The 16,121-nt window shown below is 39.4% G+C and overlaps 1 protein-coding gene across 1 annotated transcript in view; it reads right to left on the bottom strand.

The window, feature by feature from the left end:
* The window catches only part of LOC126293235 (DNA (cytosine-5)-methyltransferase 1-like), a 161,671-nt gene that overhangs the window by 39,665 nt on the left and 105,885 nt on the right, over positions 1–16,121 (bottom strand). The window contains exons 16-17 of the mRNA XM_049986355.1: positions 6,001–6,132; positions 5,721–5,923 (exon numbers count right to left, since the gene is read on the bottom strand). Coding sequence (XP_049842312.1) covers positions 5,721–5,923; positions 6,001–6,132 — 335 coding nt within the window. The remainder of the gene's footprint in view (positions 1–5,720; positions 5,924–6,000; positions 6,133–16,121) is intronic.

Raw genomic sequence — 16,121 nt, 5'->3', positions numbered from 1 at the left:
TAGTTGCACGAACTGTAACAAGAAGCCTCACAACGCATGGCTAACCCGTGTGGCAATGCACAAATGATGCTGTGCTCTACTGCATGCTGTTGAAGAAGTTGAGGAATGGATATCAACATAAAAGACAAGACGAACAGATCCTCCTCCATGACAATGCCTCATACTACAGCTCTCAGTCTTCAAAGCACAGGAATTGCACTGGACTCAGCTCCATCATCCCCCTTACAGGCTGCATCTATCACGCTGTGATTTCTATTTGACTGGACCACTTAAAGAAGCTCTAGGAGGGCACCAATTTCAAGATGATGAGGGCACAGTTGGCTCCTGATGCAACTAGCTTCATGCTACAATGCTGTCATTAAAAATCATCATCATCATCATTTAAGACTGATTATACCTTTCAGCGTTCAGTCTGGAGCATAGCCCCCTTATAAAATTCCTCCACAATCCCCTATTCAGTGCTAAGATTGGTGCCTCTTCTGATGTTAAACCTATTACTTCAAAATCATTCTTAACCGAATCCAGGTACCTTCTCCTTGGTCTGCCCCGACTCCTCCTACCCTCTACTGCTGAACCCATGAGTCTCTTGGGTAACCTTGCTTCTCCCATGCGTGTAACATGACCCCACCATCTAAGCCTGTTCGCCCTGACTGCTACATCTATAGAGTTCATTCCCAGTTTTTCTTTGATTTCCTCATTGTGGACACCCTCCTGCCATTGTTCCCATCTACTAGGACCTGCAATCATCCTAGCTACTTTCATATCAGTAACCTCAACCTTGTTGATAAGGTAACCTGAATCCACCCAGCTTCGTTCCCATACAACAAAGTTGGTCGAAAGATTGAACGGTGCACAGATAACTTAGTCTTGGTACTGACTTCGTTCTAGCAGAAGAGAGTAGATCGTAGCTTTGCTACACCTCGCTTCCAGTTCTTTCACTATGTTGCCATTCTGTGAGAACATGCATCCTAAGTACTGTCCACCTGTTCTAACTTTGTTCCTCCTATTTGGCACTCAACCGGTTTATATTTCTTTCCCACTGACATTACTTTCGTTTTGGAGATGCTAATCTTCATACCATAGTCCTTACATTTCTGATCTAGCTCTGAAATATTACTTTGCAAACTTTCAATCGAATCTGCCATCACAACTAAGTCATCCGCATATGCAAGACTGCTTATTTTGTGTTCACGTATCTTGATCTCACCCAGCCAGTCTATTGTTTTCAACATGTGATCCATAAATAATATGAACAACAGTGGAGACTGGTTGCAGCCTTGTCTTACCCCTGAAACTACTTTGAACCATGAACTCAATTTACTGTCAACTCTAACTGCTGCCTGACTATCCATGTAAAGAACTTTAATTGCTTGCAAAAGTTTGCCTCCTATTCCATAATCTCGTAGGACAGACAATAACGTCCTCCTAGGTACCCGGTCATATGCCTTTTCTAGATCTATAAAGCATAGATACAATTCCCTGTTCCACTCATAACACTTCTCCATTATTTGCTGTAAGCTAAAGATCTGGTCCTGACAACCTCTAAGAGGCCTAAACCCACACTCATTTTCATCCAATTGGTCCTCAACTAATACTCGCACTTTCCTTTCAACAATACCTGAGAAGATTTTACCCACAACGCTGATTAAAGAGATACCTCTGTAGTTGTTACAATCTTTTCTGTTTCCATGTTTAAAGATTGGTGTGATTACTGCTTTTGTCCAGTCTGATGGAGCCTGTCTCGACTCCCAGACCATTTCAATTATCCTGTGTAGCCATTTAATACCCGACGTTCCACTGTATTTGATGGGTTACGACTTAATTTCATCCACCCCAGCTGCTTTATTGCACTGCAATCTATTGACCATTTTCTTCACTTTCTCAAATGTGATCCTATTTCCATCATAATTCCTATCCCATTCTACCTCAAAATCTGAAACATTACTGATCGTATTTTCAGCATCCACAGGATTCACCAACAGTTTTCCTGACCTGTCCAAAATACTTGTCATTTTCTTCTTACCTCCCTTTCAAAGACTGCTAATTACACTCCAGAGTGGTTTTCCAGCAGCTTGGCCCATAGTGTCCAACCTGTTTCCAAAGTCTTCACAAGATTTCTTCTTGGATGCTGCAATTATCTGTTTGGCTTTGTTTCTTTCTTCAACATAACTTTCTCTGTCTACCTGAGTTCTAGTATGTAGCCATTTTTGATACGCCTTCATTTTCTTTTTACAGGCTGCCTTTACTGTGTCATTCCACCAAGCTGTTTGCTTCATCCTACTTTTACACATCACTGTTCCAAGACATTCTTATCCACTTCTAGTACTGTGTCCCTGTACCTTGTCCATTCCTTTTCCAATGACTGTAATTGACTACATTCAACTAACTGGTACCTTTCTGAGATCACTGTTATGTACTTGTGTCTGATTTCCTTATCCTGAAGTTTCTCCATTCTTATCCTCCTACATATGGACCTGACCTCGTGCACTTTCGACCTCACAATCTCAATTTCACTGCAGATTAAATAATGATCAGTGTCAACAAAGAATCCCCTGAATACACGTGTGTCCCTCACAGCCTTCCTGAATTCCTGATCTGTTATTATATAGGCAATGACAGATCTGGTTCCCCTGCCTTCCCAAGTATACCGGTGAATGTTCTTATGTTTAAAAAAGGAGTTTGTGATTACTAAGCCCATACTGGCACAGAAATCCAAGAGTTGTTTACCGTTCCTGTTGATCTCCATATCCTCTACAAATTTACCCATAACCATTTCATAGCCTTCTGTTCAATTTCCAATCCTGGCATTAAAATCACCCATGAGCAGAACACTGTCCTTGTCCTTTACTCTAACAACTACATCAGTGAGTGCCTCATAAAAACTATCTTATCTTGATCTGTCCCTTCACAATGCGAATATATTGACACAATCCTAATTTTCTTGCTAGACACTGTCAAATCTATCCACATCAGTCGTTCGTTTACATACCTTATTGCAACTACGCTGGGTTCCATTTCTTTCCTGATGTAAAGCCCTACACCCCATTGTGCTATTCCTGCTTTGACTCCTGACAGGTAGACCTTGTATTCTCCCACTTCTCTTCTTTCTCACCCCTTACCCAAATGTCACTAACAGCTAAAACGTCCAGCCCCATCTTACTTGCAGCCTCTGCCAGCTCTACCTTCTTCCCAGAGTAACCCCCATTGATATTAATTTGTCAGTTAGAGGTGGGACTCCGTCACCTCCAAAGGTCCGAGGCATTTTGCTCTGATTGTTGCCAGCATCATATTTAAAGTATCGGGGAAGCAGGTTGCTAGCCTTACTTGCCCCGAGTTCCATTGAGTTTTACCCCTAACGGTTGAGGGACTAACCGGTGGATTTGGTAGTCTTTGCCGTATGAGCACAAAGGTGACGAGGACTCAGAATATGTCCAAGATGCCCAGCCTTATTCCAAAGTAACTGGTACCCCGACTGTTGGGACCACTTACTTGGCCACTCATACATTGCCCGTGGTTCATGAACTAGGACATGACTACAGGAACCCACACCATGAACCACATGTGATTTTTTTTTTGTTTAAAAAAAAGAGAGAGAGACAACTGTGACTGCTTTTTGTTTTTCAGTAACTAAATTTTAAAAATAAAATCCCATTTACATTTGATTCACCCTCATATTTCAGGTTTTTCCCTTTGGCCAGTATCTAATGGTTTGCTAGTTAACAAAGCATGACAAATAAAAACTGGCCCCATGACTTACGATCAAACTGTCACACAAGCCTGAATTATCACTCATGAGTTCCAACCGTTCCCAGTAAAAGTATAGTCTCATTGGGAGGTCCTCCATATTCAGTTTTTGCACTATCCAAATTTGTATGGGTTTTATTGCAGTTCCTTGTGCGATATTTGCCATACATTGCAATCTGATACATCACGTTCCAGTGCATGCTTGCATGCATAATGCCTGGGACTTTGGCTAAAGGCTTCTTCCACTCTTGCAACACTCTGGCTTCCCCATGTGTTTTGTACTTCCATCCCTCTTTTTGCATCATGTCACCTGCTTCCTCACAGCTCTGTACCCATATTTTGATAGCATGTGCCAACAGGAGTGGAGCATGATATGAGATCCTGTAATGAGCATGAAATACACATTGCGTAGCCATGTAGCTCTTATTGGTTTTGAACAATTTCTTCACAGCAACAGTGCATTGTTGAACAGTCCACAATGCCATCTCAACTAAACATTGATATTGGGGTCAGTAGCAAACGTTTGTAGGCCAGAAGGCACAACTCTCAGTTTCTGATTCCTGATGTAATGTATTTCCAGGGTTGCCAAATCACCCATTTCACTCTTGCATCCATTATTTGTGGCAACCAAGATTCTTCATTGATGTCCATTTCACATTCAGTAATTTCAGCTGTGCTGTTAGCATGATAATGATTAATAACAGTGATACCACAGACAGCTAGCTTAGAAAGTAAGCAAAAAAGGTGGTGAAACAAAAATTAGTGTAAACCATTTCTTTGTGTTTATTTTATTTCTCCTTGCATTATCAAAACTTAGACCATCATTAAATTACATAAGTTTAGAATAGGTTAAATATTAACTTGTTTAAGCAGATACTTTATACATCAGTAAAACAGTATGTAATTCTGTGATTCTTCATTTCTCCAGGCATATTTGTTGCTCGAACAGGCCACAGGGTATACTGCCGGTTCATAGTGTCCAACGGGCAGAATATTTCAGCAATCAGACATGTCGCCATCATCAGGTGTGCTGACAAACTGAGCTCCTGAGGGCGGGCAGCCAATTTAAATCCCTGCTCTCTTCACCATCCCTGCCCGCGTGCCAGAGGTCGCGAAGACATGGGCGTCAGAATCTGTCGTAGCGTTGATGTGCTTGCTACATCCGACCTGGTCGCCAGTTCATACTTCTTGCTGAGAGTCTTCTTAATTACATTCAATGCCGAGTCCCAAGCCTTGCTGAGATTGTAGCCACAATCTCAGTTGATAAGATCTTCCCTGGTGTAATTAAGAAGACTCCCAGCAAGAAGTACAAACTGGCAACCAGGGTGGATGTAGCAAGCACATCAACGCTACGACAGATTCCAATGCCCACGTCTTCGGGACCGCCGGCATGCGGGTGTGGATGGCAAAGAGAGCGGCCCACGGGGGGAGGGATTTAAATTGGCCGCTCGTCCTCAGGAGCTCAGTTCCTCAGCGCAACTGATGATGGCGACATGTCTGATCGCTGAAATATTCTGCCCGTTGGACACTATGAACCGGCAGTATACGTGTGGACTGTTCGAGCAGTATGTAATTCTGATTAATCGGAGGACGTTGAAAATAAAGGAGTCTCTTAAAAAGGTGGTTGTCTTATATTCAGGGTCTTCTTACATTTGGTTAATACAGTATTCTAAATACAAATAACTTATACTGTAGCCCATTCAATAACTATATGTATATTCTTCTATTTAAAAAAGAGAAATTGGAGTCTAGCAGATATCATACCCTTCATTTTCTGAAGTATACTTTCTAATAGATATTTGATATGAATGAATGTTAACACCAAAATATTGTCCATGTGCTTGTACAGTAAATGCAAACTATTTTTGTAGTTATAAAATAAAGGTTAATAATTCAGTTTATTTACATGGGGAACTGCTGTACTTAAATAAACTATGAGAATGTAACTACACCTGCTATTGGGTGAGTATACTGACCTCTTTCTGCTCTGTGGCACACCAAAATTCCCTGCTTGAAGTACTGTGAATGTACACTGGTAACCAATCTCCAGCAAGGCTCTAAGAGTCAAGTTTAAAACCACACTCTGCTTAAATGCTACAAAATTGCGAACATTCTCCATGATAACAAATCTTGGCCGGTAATAATCACAATATGACAGGAAAGTTGCAACCAGAGAATTCTGAAATGAAAAGCTGTTATGTGATTTTTAGCAACAAATTTTGTGTACTTTACATAATACATTTTATATGTACAAACCTGGAAACGTGAGTATAGCTTTTCGCTATACCTATTCATTCCACTGAAACCTTGGCATGGTGGTCCTCCACATATCAGGTCAACTTCTCCTTTTTGTGGGAGCTGCTGACGTTTACTATTTTCTATGCCTCCCTGAAATGAACAATACTATAAACATTTCTTTGTACCTTAGTGAAATGATATCCTCTGTTTCTGAAGTGACAATATAATTCATGCCTGGAAGATTTCTTCTCCATAGATGAATTCTTGTCTAGCTACACTAAATATTGGGTTGGTGTTTAAGTTCATAGTATTTTTCCATTTAATAAAAATAGCAGATACACATAATAGACACTGTAGTCACCAATAATATATTCTCCTTCACTATTTATAATAGTCAGCCAATGCTGGGTAACTTTTCAATTCCGTGACTGTTGAAATCAAATCATGTGGTTTTAAGATGAGGCGATGATTGGAGTGCATTTTCATCCACAGATGAGCTTTCATGAAGGTTGTTCAATAAAGAGTGGAAAAGGTTAAACTCTGAAGGTACAAGATCAAATGAATAAGGTAGGTGCGGAATGACTTCCCAACAACTGCTCTATAACACTTTTTTATCAGTCTAGCTGAATGCGGGCGGGCATTATTGTGGAGTAGGATCACTTCATGTAGGCTTCCTGGTCATCATTCCTGCGTTATGTGTGCGAGACGTCTCAGTTGGTAACAATAATTGTCAGCATCAATGGTTATGCCTTGGGGAAGCAATTAGTAGTACAACGTATCATCAATGTTCCACAAGATGCATAACATTATCTTTTGTGGATGATTGCTAGTCTTTGTACAGGGAATGAAAGTGAAATTTGTACATAGTCTTTGTACATGGATCATTGTGGATTGATGTGTTTAAATGATCTTAATTTCTTGAATTTTGAGGGCCACTAAATAAAAAATGACAATCCTTAAAATGAGAAAACCATTTTGTTGCTGTGCTTGGTCCAGTGGCATTATTCCCATACACACTCCAGATGTTTCTGGCTGCCTCTCCTGTTATCACCCCTCTATGAGCTCAAACAGAAGAATATGTCAGAAATTTTCTGATTTCTCCATTTGGCACTCCATTTTCTAGCATCCATAGCTCCACTCACTATTTCCAAATTACAAAATGACAATATGAAAACTCATATAGCAGCAGAAAACTACAAATAAAAAATGACAGTTGATAAATAAGCTCACCGTATCTGGAATACCAAGAGCAAAATAAAAACGCTATAAAATTATGCACCAATCTAATAAAATTGTGTGTGTGTGTGTGTGTGTGTGTGTGTGTGTGTGTGTGTGTGTGTGTGTGTGGGCGGAAGGGGGAAGGGGGGTGTTCTGCGCTGGAATTGGATAAATATGTCTATGTAATAATAGGTAGCCAGAGAACCATTTAAGGGGTAGAATAGAACTCACAAAAAAGTTACATATCACAGCAAATTATTATTATTATTATTATTATGTGTATGACGAACTAACTGCCAAACATAAATAGAAGTATTTTGGAGATATCATAAACAGATTCCTTTAATTTGGCCTGACATGTACTCATATATAGATTGTTTGGATTGAAAGTATAAGTAAAAATGATGTGCATACTTCGCCCACAAATTTCATTCCTTATGGGAAGTCTTATGAACAACAATGGTGAATACTACATGTCAATAATTGAAATAGCCCAAATATGGCTATGTACACTGTGTTTCTTATGTATTCAGAATGTAAGAAATGTTTTTGCAAAATGTATATACTCTTCACTTACATTCGCCTCATGCAGAAAGAAACCTTCAGCACTCTTATGGCTAGGTCATAGATTGCACTTGGTGAAGCAATCAAATACCAACAGACTCTTAATAAAAATGAATTTAACTGGTCCTCGGATCTTTAATGTTATGTTATTAAATAAACTTTTGTGGAGATGCTGAGTTGCAGATAGGCACAACAAAAAGACTGTCGGAAAGCGAGCTTTTGACCAACAAGTCCTTTGTCAAAAATAGACAAAACACACACACCCACACAATTATGCAAATGCAACTCACACACACGTGACAGCAGTCTCTGGCAGCTGGAGCCGGTCTCTGGCTTTTCATCAGTCTTTTTGTTGTGCCTATCTTGACTCAGCATCTCCATGAGATGGTGAGTAGCAACTATCATTTAGAAATATTATTACATTCCATCCTGGATTTTCCATTGTTTGATTTTAAATAAACTTTTGGCTATCTCAATACTTCATTGGTTTTTGAAAACAACATTGACATGTGTAGTGTTACGTGGCTTTATGCTTAATTACAGACTTACTATTTTATCAGTTGATTTGTTTTCACCACGTAACACTCACTGTTTTCTTCCTTCTTCATTGCTAAGTGATGTATCACTTTTCATTCTGATGTCGCAACTCTTCCTTTCCTATATCTTTACTACTTTTCATCTATATAAATGATAGAATATTGGTTTTGCCATTTAACAACTTTTTTTTACAACTGTGGAAGTATTACCGGCATCGGGTCCCACCTAATGTGTCACTCACCTATACATTTTAGGGCATATAAATTAATTGAAAATTCGGAATCGAATGCAAATCTCTACATCAGAACATACCACTACTCCCTGAATAGTTATCAAGTTGTAGGCAGACAGGTTGAAAAGAATGATTACTGCCTGAGTTTTAGGGTATAGTCCATCTTCCAAGAGCTACAAAAGATACATGGGGAGAGAGAGAGAGAGAGAGAGAGAGAGAGAGAGAGAGAGAGAGAGAGAGAGAGAGAGAGAGAGACAGGGGGGGGGGGGGGGGGGATGTAGTGTGTCTAAAAAGTTTGGTGGATGCTATCAGACAACAAACAAAACAAAAGTTACAAACAAATGTTCTTTATTGCCCTTCAAAATAGTCACCACCCACTACAACACACTTCTGACAATGTTTGTACAGCTTCTGGAAACTATCAGCAAAGGCCTCCTGTGGAATTGATCACAGAACAGCTGTCACATGATCTTTGATGGCATTCACGTCTGCACAATGTTCGCCTTTCATGGCCGCCTTCAAGCAGGAAAACAGGAAGTAGTCCACAGGAGCCAGATCAGGGGAGTATAGAGGGTGCTCGAGAACAGTTACCATCTTCTGCACCAGGAACTAGCACACACAGATTGTGCAATGTGCAGGGGCATTGTCATGGAGCAGCATCCATTTTCCAGTCCTGTGCAACTCTGTCCGAACCCACCAGATACGCTGTAGCGAGTGGTTCAAAACAGCCTGGTTAAATGTATCATTAATAGTATCACGTCAAAGGAGGCAATCGAGAGTGTTTTCACCTTGGATTCTTTCAGACATCTTGTTTGGTCTGAGGGAAGACAGTGAATACCGTGACAACAATTGTCGTTTTCATCCCTGATCAAACAGGCAGCACCAGGTCTCACCTCCTGTGACAATGATATTCAAAAGCCATGGATCCTGGGCACACATGAAAATGAAATCACCAGACGTTTCCATCTGTTTTGCTTTCTGCTTGTCTGTGAGCTGGTGCAGCACAAATTGGGAGCAGATCTCCCACTTATCCAAATCATCATGGAAGGTGGTGTGCACCGTGTCCTTGCTAATGCTCAATTCCTCCACAATCAATCTAAGAGTCTGTTACTGATCTCGTGCCAGCATTTGCCGCACTTTACCAATCTCTTCTGGGGTTCTGCTTGGCAATGGCCAACCTAAATGTCTCTCATCCTCAGTTGCTTCCTTCCCTTCACAGAAGCATTTAAACCATTCATAAACACATTTTCTGCTCACAGATTCCCTTCTGTACATCTGCACCAACATTCCATGTGTCTCCATTGCAGACTCCCCCCAATTTGTAACAGTACTTGATGTTTACATGTTGCTCCATTGCACTATAACACTTCCTTTCACACTGACTATGTGCAATTGATCACAGTCTGTTTACACAGCCAGTCACATGCAGTGCATGCCGTGTATAGATTCTCCTCAAGTCTCTGAAGACCCATGCGCATGCACATACACACATGCAATAAGTTACCGTTCAGATATGACATTTACTTAACTTTTTAGAGACACCATATACTTCAACTCTGTCAGCAATGAAATCTTGTTGATGATCTGGCAGTCTATATTCGTATACTCAGATTTTTGGAGGTAACGCAGTTATCTATAATGTAGTACTATCTGTAAAACACAACATAATTATTCAAGCAGATCTTTGTAAGATTTCAAAACAGTACACAGTTTGACAACTTGCTTCAAATGTTCAAACGTGTAAAAATTCTGCACTTCACAAAGCGCAGAAATATAGTTTGAGTAAAATACTTATGATATGAAAGCAATAGATTGCTAATCAGCAGAAAAATAAGACACTGAGTTGCAGACAGGCATGATGAAAAGACTGTTAGAAATGAGATTTTGGCCAAAGCCTTCTTTAGAAAAGAGAAATACACATACACAGTCACACAAGCAGGCACAGCACATACAGAGATGACTACTAACTCTATCCAATCCAGCCAGATTGTCTAATTAGATTGTAACTATGTCAACAACATGGTGAAATCATTTTTCTTTACTTACTGTATCACTAGGTTTGAAGAGATCAACAATTACAATAAAATGAACACCCTTAGCTGCTTACAAGCATTGACATACGTAAACGGGGACAGATGAAAATGTGTGCCCCAACCGGGACTCGAACCCGGAATCTCCTGCTTACATGGTAGATGCTCTATCCATCTGAGCCACCAAGGACACAAGAGAATAGTGCAACTGCAGGGATTTATCTCTGGTACGCTTCCCGTGAAACCTATATTCTCAACATATTGTCCCGCACTACATTTGTAGTGCCCCCCGCCCATTATACTCATTACTTGCGGTGCGATGCCGATTCCCGTAAGAGTTCGGGCACTGTTTGTGCATTTGCACATGTCTGAAAGAACAGATACCATCTTAGTATCTATATAGTTAAGGCTCACTGGCCACTTGACCATCTTCTTCTTCTGTGCGAATGCACAAACAGTGCCCAAACTCTTACGGGAATCAGCAACGCACCGCGAGTAATGAGTATAATGGGCGGGGCGCACTACGAGTGTAGTGTGGGACAATACGTTGAGAATGTGGGTTTCGTGGGAGGCGTGCCAGAGATAAATCCCTGCAGTCGCGCTATCCTCTGTGTCCTCGGTGGCTCAAATGGATAGACCGTCTGCCATGTAAGCAGGAGATCCCAGGTTTGAGTCCCGGTCAGGGCACACATTTCCATCTGTCCCATTGACATATGTCAACACCTGTGAGCAGCTAAAGGTGTTCATTTCATTGTAATTTCATTCTAATGAGCTGCTTGGTCACTGATGGTATGTGTTCTTTCGGACATGTCCGAAAGAACAGATACCATCTTAGTAAATATAGAGATCAATAATGCAAGCAGGCCCTTTTGTTTCGCAATGAGACAATGGAGTGTACTACCAGTGTTCATGGCCAAATTATTTCATGTTGTTACAAATACTTTGTGTGCTAGCCTACATACCATAGGCCACCAAATTACTGACTACTCAGAGGTAGCCATTATTTGGGCAAAACTGGCACGTGATACAGTGGTGTAATGTTCCCAACTGCCAGACCCTGTACCTTTGTTCTGGATTAAATTCCAGAGCCCTCTGCAGTGTCTCACGAAGTAAGAAAATAGAACACTGTTGATAGTGATCTGTGTGCTGACATAGGTTTCATACTCTCCCTTTCCTCACCATCATATACATCAAACATGACACCACGCTATACACAACCATTATAAATGCTTATACTCAGCAGATGCACTTGAGATGTAACTCAAATCTCACATAACGGAGCCCTTGTGCATGGAGGAAGCATGTGCACTCCAAACAGGCAGCTGAGGAACCCCTCCCTGACGTCCCACACAAAAACACCATAAAACTGTTTCTTCCTTTTCTCACTAGGCATCAAATTTTTATCTGAGTTTGGTAATATGCTGTTGCTTTCACATCTGTCAGTCTTACACATCATTGAACATGTTGTATATCATCAAAATGTATCTATATGTACGAGTGAAGCATAACGACAACATTTCAACAAGAGGTTAAGTGTGTTGAATGGTTTACTCAGATCAGATTGGATAGAGGGGTCCAGAGGAATTTCCAAACACTATACGAAGTGACAACCCTTGTGAATGTCAGTATGATGGTGGTACAGGAATTTTTGGCAGGCAGGAAGCATCAATGTGAAGCACCGTACTGGATGACAGAGAACAAGTGAAGCCGACACAAAATCGAAACAGTTGGCCTTTCGACAATAACACCAAAAATCTGTTCAGAGGTCATCAGATGAGCTGCAAAATCCCTATGGTGACTATGCACCAGGTCCTTCTGAAATTTATACAGATGTGTCCATACTGATAGCAACTGTTGCACCAACTGAAAGATGACAACAAGCCATAAATTATGCAATTTGCTGTGGATGTTCTTCAATGTTTAGTGGGAGAAGGAGATTTTCCAAACAATCCAGCATTTTCTGGTGAAGCAACATCCCACATGCATGTTAGGGTCCAGCATTTTCTGGTGAAGCAACATCCCACATGCATGTTAAGTTAAACATATACAATGTTTGTATTTGGGGCACAACAATGTAACTGCCCAAAAGTAAATGTTTGCTGTTGTTTGAAGGTTCTCTGCATTGTGGGACCTTTTTTTTCACAGAAAATAGTTAATTCTAATGCTTATCCTGATATACTGGAGCTGTTTACATTACCACAACTGCCCGACCACCAAGATGTAGTCACTTTCCAACAAGATGGTGCACCGCCACACTGGTCTTGGACTGTTCGAAATGTTCTAGACTGGTTGTTTCCAGGCCACTGGATTGGTAGGGATGGTCCAATTCCCTGGTATCCTAGGTTTCTGGTATTGCACTGACAGACTTATTTCTATGGGAGTAGTTGAGGACAAAGTCTGGCAAACATCTGTCAACTACATGAATGATTTAAAGAACTAAATCACTGAGTGTAGATAGAGCTCAAATACAGACTGGCTGTTGTGGATGCCACCAAACATGCACATGTAGAAATTGATTGAATGGCATAAAACCTTTGTGAGATAGTGTGCCCCAAAAGTCAAACATAGTGTGAATATCTTAATTAGTTTGGATGGAACTGTATCTTTTTTTTTTTTTTTTTAAAAAAAAAGCTGTTAATGATATAATTGTGAGTTTCCAACATGTCTTTGAGGACAAAGACCTATCAACTCAGCATGGTACAGAAGTAAGAACCACAACAAAGGAAATTAATTTTTTATATTATGAAGTTTATTTATTTATTTGTTTGTTTGCCGTCCATATAGCAATCAGTTTTCGGACACTGTCATAGATTTTAGTTCATGTATACAAAGGCTAGTTGACATACATAAGTGCACACACTGATATAAATAGTGACGGTCAGAAATGATCATTTTTTGTTGCAAAAACAAACTTATGCTATATACACTATTTTACAAAGGGATATTACGACTTGAAATCTTCTACTGAATAGCAGCGTTTCTCTATTAATAAATGCTTAAGTTTATACTTTAAAGTGTTTTAAATTAGCTTTCTTGAGGTCAGAGGGTAGTTTGTTATAAAATATGGTTTCTATTGTATCTGGACTACAGTCTGTAGCCTTTTTTTACTTGCAAATCTGTGAAAATTTTCCTTTCTCCGTATATAGTACCTATGTACAATGCTGTTTGTTACATTATAGTCTGGATTTTGTTTCACAAACATTAATTCTTGCAGGATGTACATAGAATAGATGGTTAATATTTTGCTTTTTCTGAAGAGTTCTCTACAAGGCTCTCTCCCGTTTACCTCATCTACCACTCTTACTGCCTTCTTTTCGTAGTCTGAAGAACCTGTCTTCATAGACAGTTGATGCCCACCCCATACCTCGATACCATACTAAAGGCGTGGCTGTATCACAAGCTATCATGGTCTCTGAAGGCTGAGACCCTTTTTAGTAGATACACATTTGTACTGATTTCCCCACAAACATGGTCTATATGTTCTTTCCATGTCAGGTGTTTGTCAACAATTATACCCAAAAATTTGTGTTGGTTTGTGTATCTAAGGGCCAATGGAGATGTAAATTGAGTTCCATTTACATTCTGATTATAGCTAAGCTTAAATTGCATTGTCACTGTCTTCTCTTTATTTACGAGTAGCTTATTTGCAGTAAGATAACTTGACCAAAAATTATAACTGATTTCACCACTATTTGTAGTAGTTTGCACATCATAGCCCAAGCTGACAAAAGATGTGTCATCAGCATAGCTTACAGTCTTGCAGTTTTACGATTCTGTAAAATTGTTAACATACACAAAACAGAAAAGGAACAAATATACTGCCTTGGGGCACAACACATTGAATTATCTTTTGGGTTGATTTGGTTGTTTCCAACTGTTCATTCTTTTTATAAGTTACACACTGTTTCCTGTCTTCCTAATAGGAAGTAATAAGTTATAAGTCTACTCCTTTCACTCTGTATGCTTCTGATTTATCCAATAGAATTGTATGATTCACAGGATCTGCAGCTTTACTCACATCCAGGAAGGTGCCTGTTACCTTGTCTCCTTCAGCTAGCTTGCTTAAGATTTGATGTATAAAGATTGCTACTGCTGTTAAAGTAGATATTTCTTTTCTAAAACCATGTTGTAAATTGTTAAATAGATTATAATTGATGAAATATGCCTTAAGTTAATTTAATATCGCTTTCCCTGACAATTTCCCAAGCTCTGAAGTTAATGATATTTTGACCTATAGTTTTTCATGTCAGATTTTTATTCCCTTCTTATACACTCAGAGGATTTCGGTGATTTTCAAAAGATCAGGATATTCTCCATGGCAGAGGGAGATCTTTTCTCCTCTGCATTTCTTTAGCAGCTTATGTGAAATGTCATCCCAGCCACAAGACATTTTAGTTTGAAGTTAGGAGGTTCCGCTCAGTACTGCCATGGATGAAAAAGATTGGTTAGTTTTTGTAACATTTAAATTGGGTGCCCAGTGGTGTGTTTCATTTGTGCCAAGGGTATTAAAAGTCTGTGTGAATTTCTCACACACTTCTTTTGGACCATTTGTTATATCATCATTTTCTTTTAATGTTGTGCCAGACTGTTCATTAGATTACTGTTTCCCACTTTCTTATACATTATTTTCCGGGCTGTATTACTAACACAGGTTGACTTGCTTATTTGATAGGTATAGTCATGAGCTTTAAGGCTAATCAAGGGAGTAGTGCTATAATTTGGTGTCTCTGAAGAGTAGTAACAGACTTTCATGTTTTCTCTAAGTTCAATCATTTCTGTAGGGAAATTCTCAACTCTGTGATTAATAGCTTTGTTTACTTATTTTACTAAATGACATCTTTCATTTAAAGTTTTAATGAATAGTTTACAGAAATTTTCCCATTTATCATTCATATTTTTTGCCTAATGTCCTCATAAGTTTATTTTTTTTTTTCAATTTTCTTTTATAGGTAATGTCATTTCTACAGTGGTCATGTTTATATCCTCCTTTGTTATGTTTATGAGAACGTCTTCCTACAGTAATTCTTGTAGTTTGAGTTTATGTGGCAATATTTATAACACTGAAGCAAGTCCCCATAACACAAATAATTATTGCTATTATATAAAGTGTCTGTGTTGATGTCTTCAACAAACAGTACATGTTTTTATTCACAGGGTTGGTAGCCCTGCGCCTGCTATACGGACGTTTGAGTCACAGCTCCCGTACAAGATAAGTAATTTTAGTAGTAATAAACTGTTTCTAACATTTTAAACTAATTTATTATGTTAATTATAGTGCTCTTCAAGCGAACCATTAAATACTCACGTATTTTCACAGTAATCACGCAAAGTTCGTTTTGTTTACATATCACGGCCAGGCCGAACTTTTGAGCTTTCAGATTAAACTTCATACCGCAATTTTAAGTGCATTTACTGATAGTTTAGCGTGCCAAATACGTTTGCTGCCCCTTTATATCTGTAGAGTATTGTCATCTCTTAAGTAATTTCCAGTAAGAAACTCCTGAACCATTGTTTACATTGTCGCGAGTAGGCCTAATTTTTTGTACATGTATTTTCAT

This window comes from Schistocerca gregaria, chromosome 10, assembly GCF_023897955.1.
Source record: "Schistocerca gregaria isolate iqSchGreg1 chromosome 10, iqSchGreg1.2, whole genome shotgun sequence".
NCBI lineage: Eukaryota > Metazoa > Arthropoda > Insecta > Orthoptera > Acrididae > Schistocerca > Schistocerca gregaria.
This window is presented reverse-complemented; position numbering and strand designations above follow the sequence as displayed.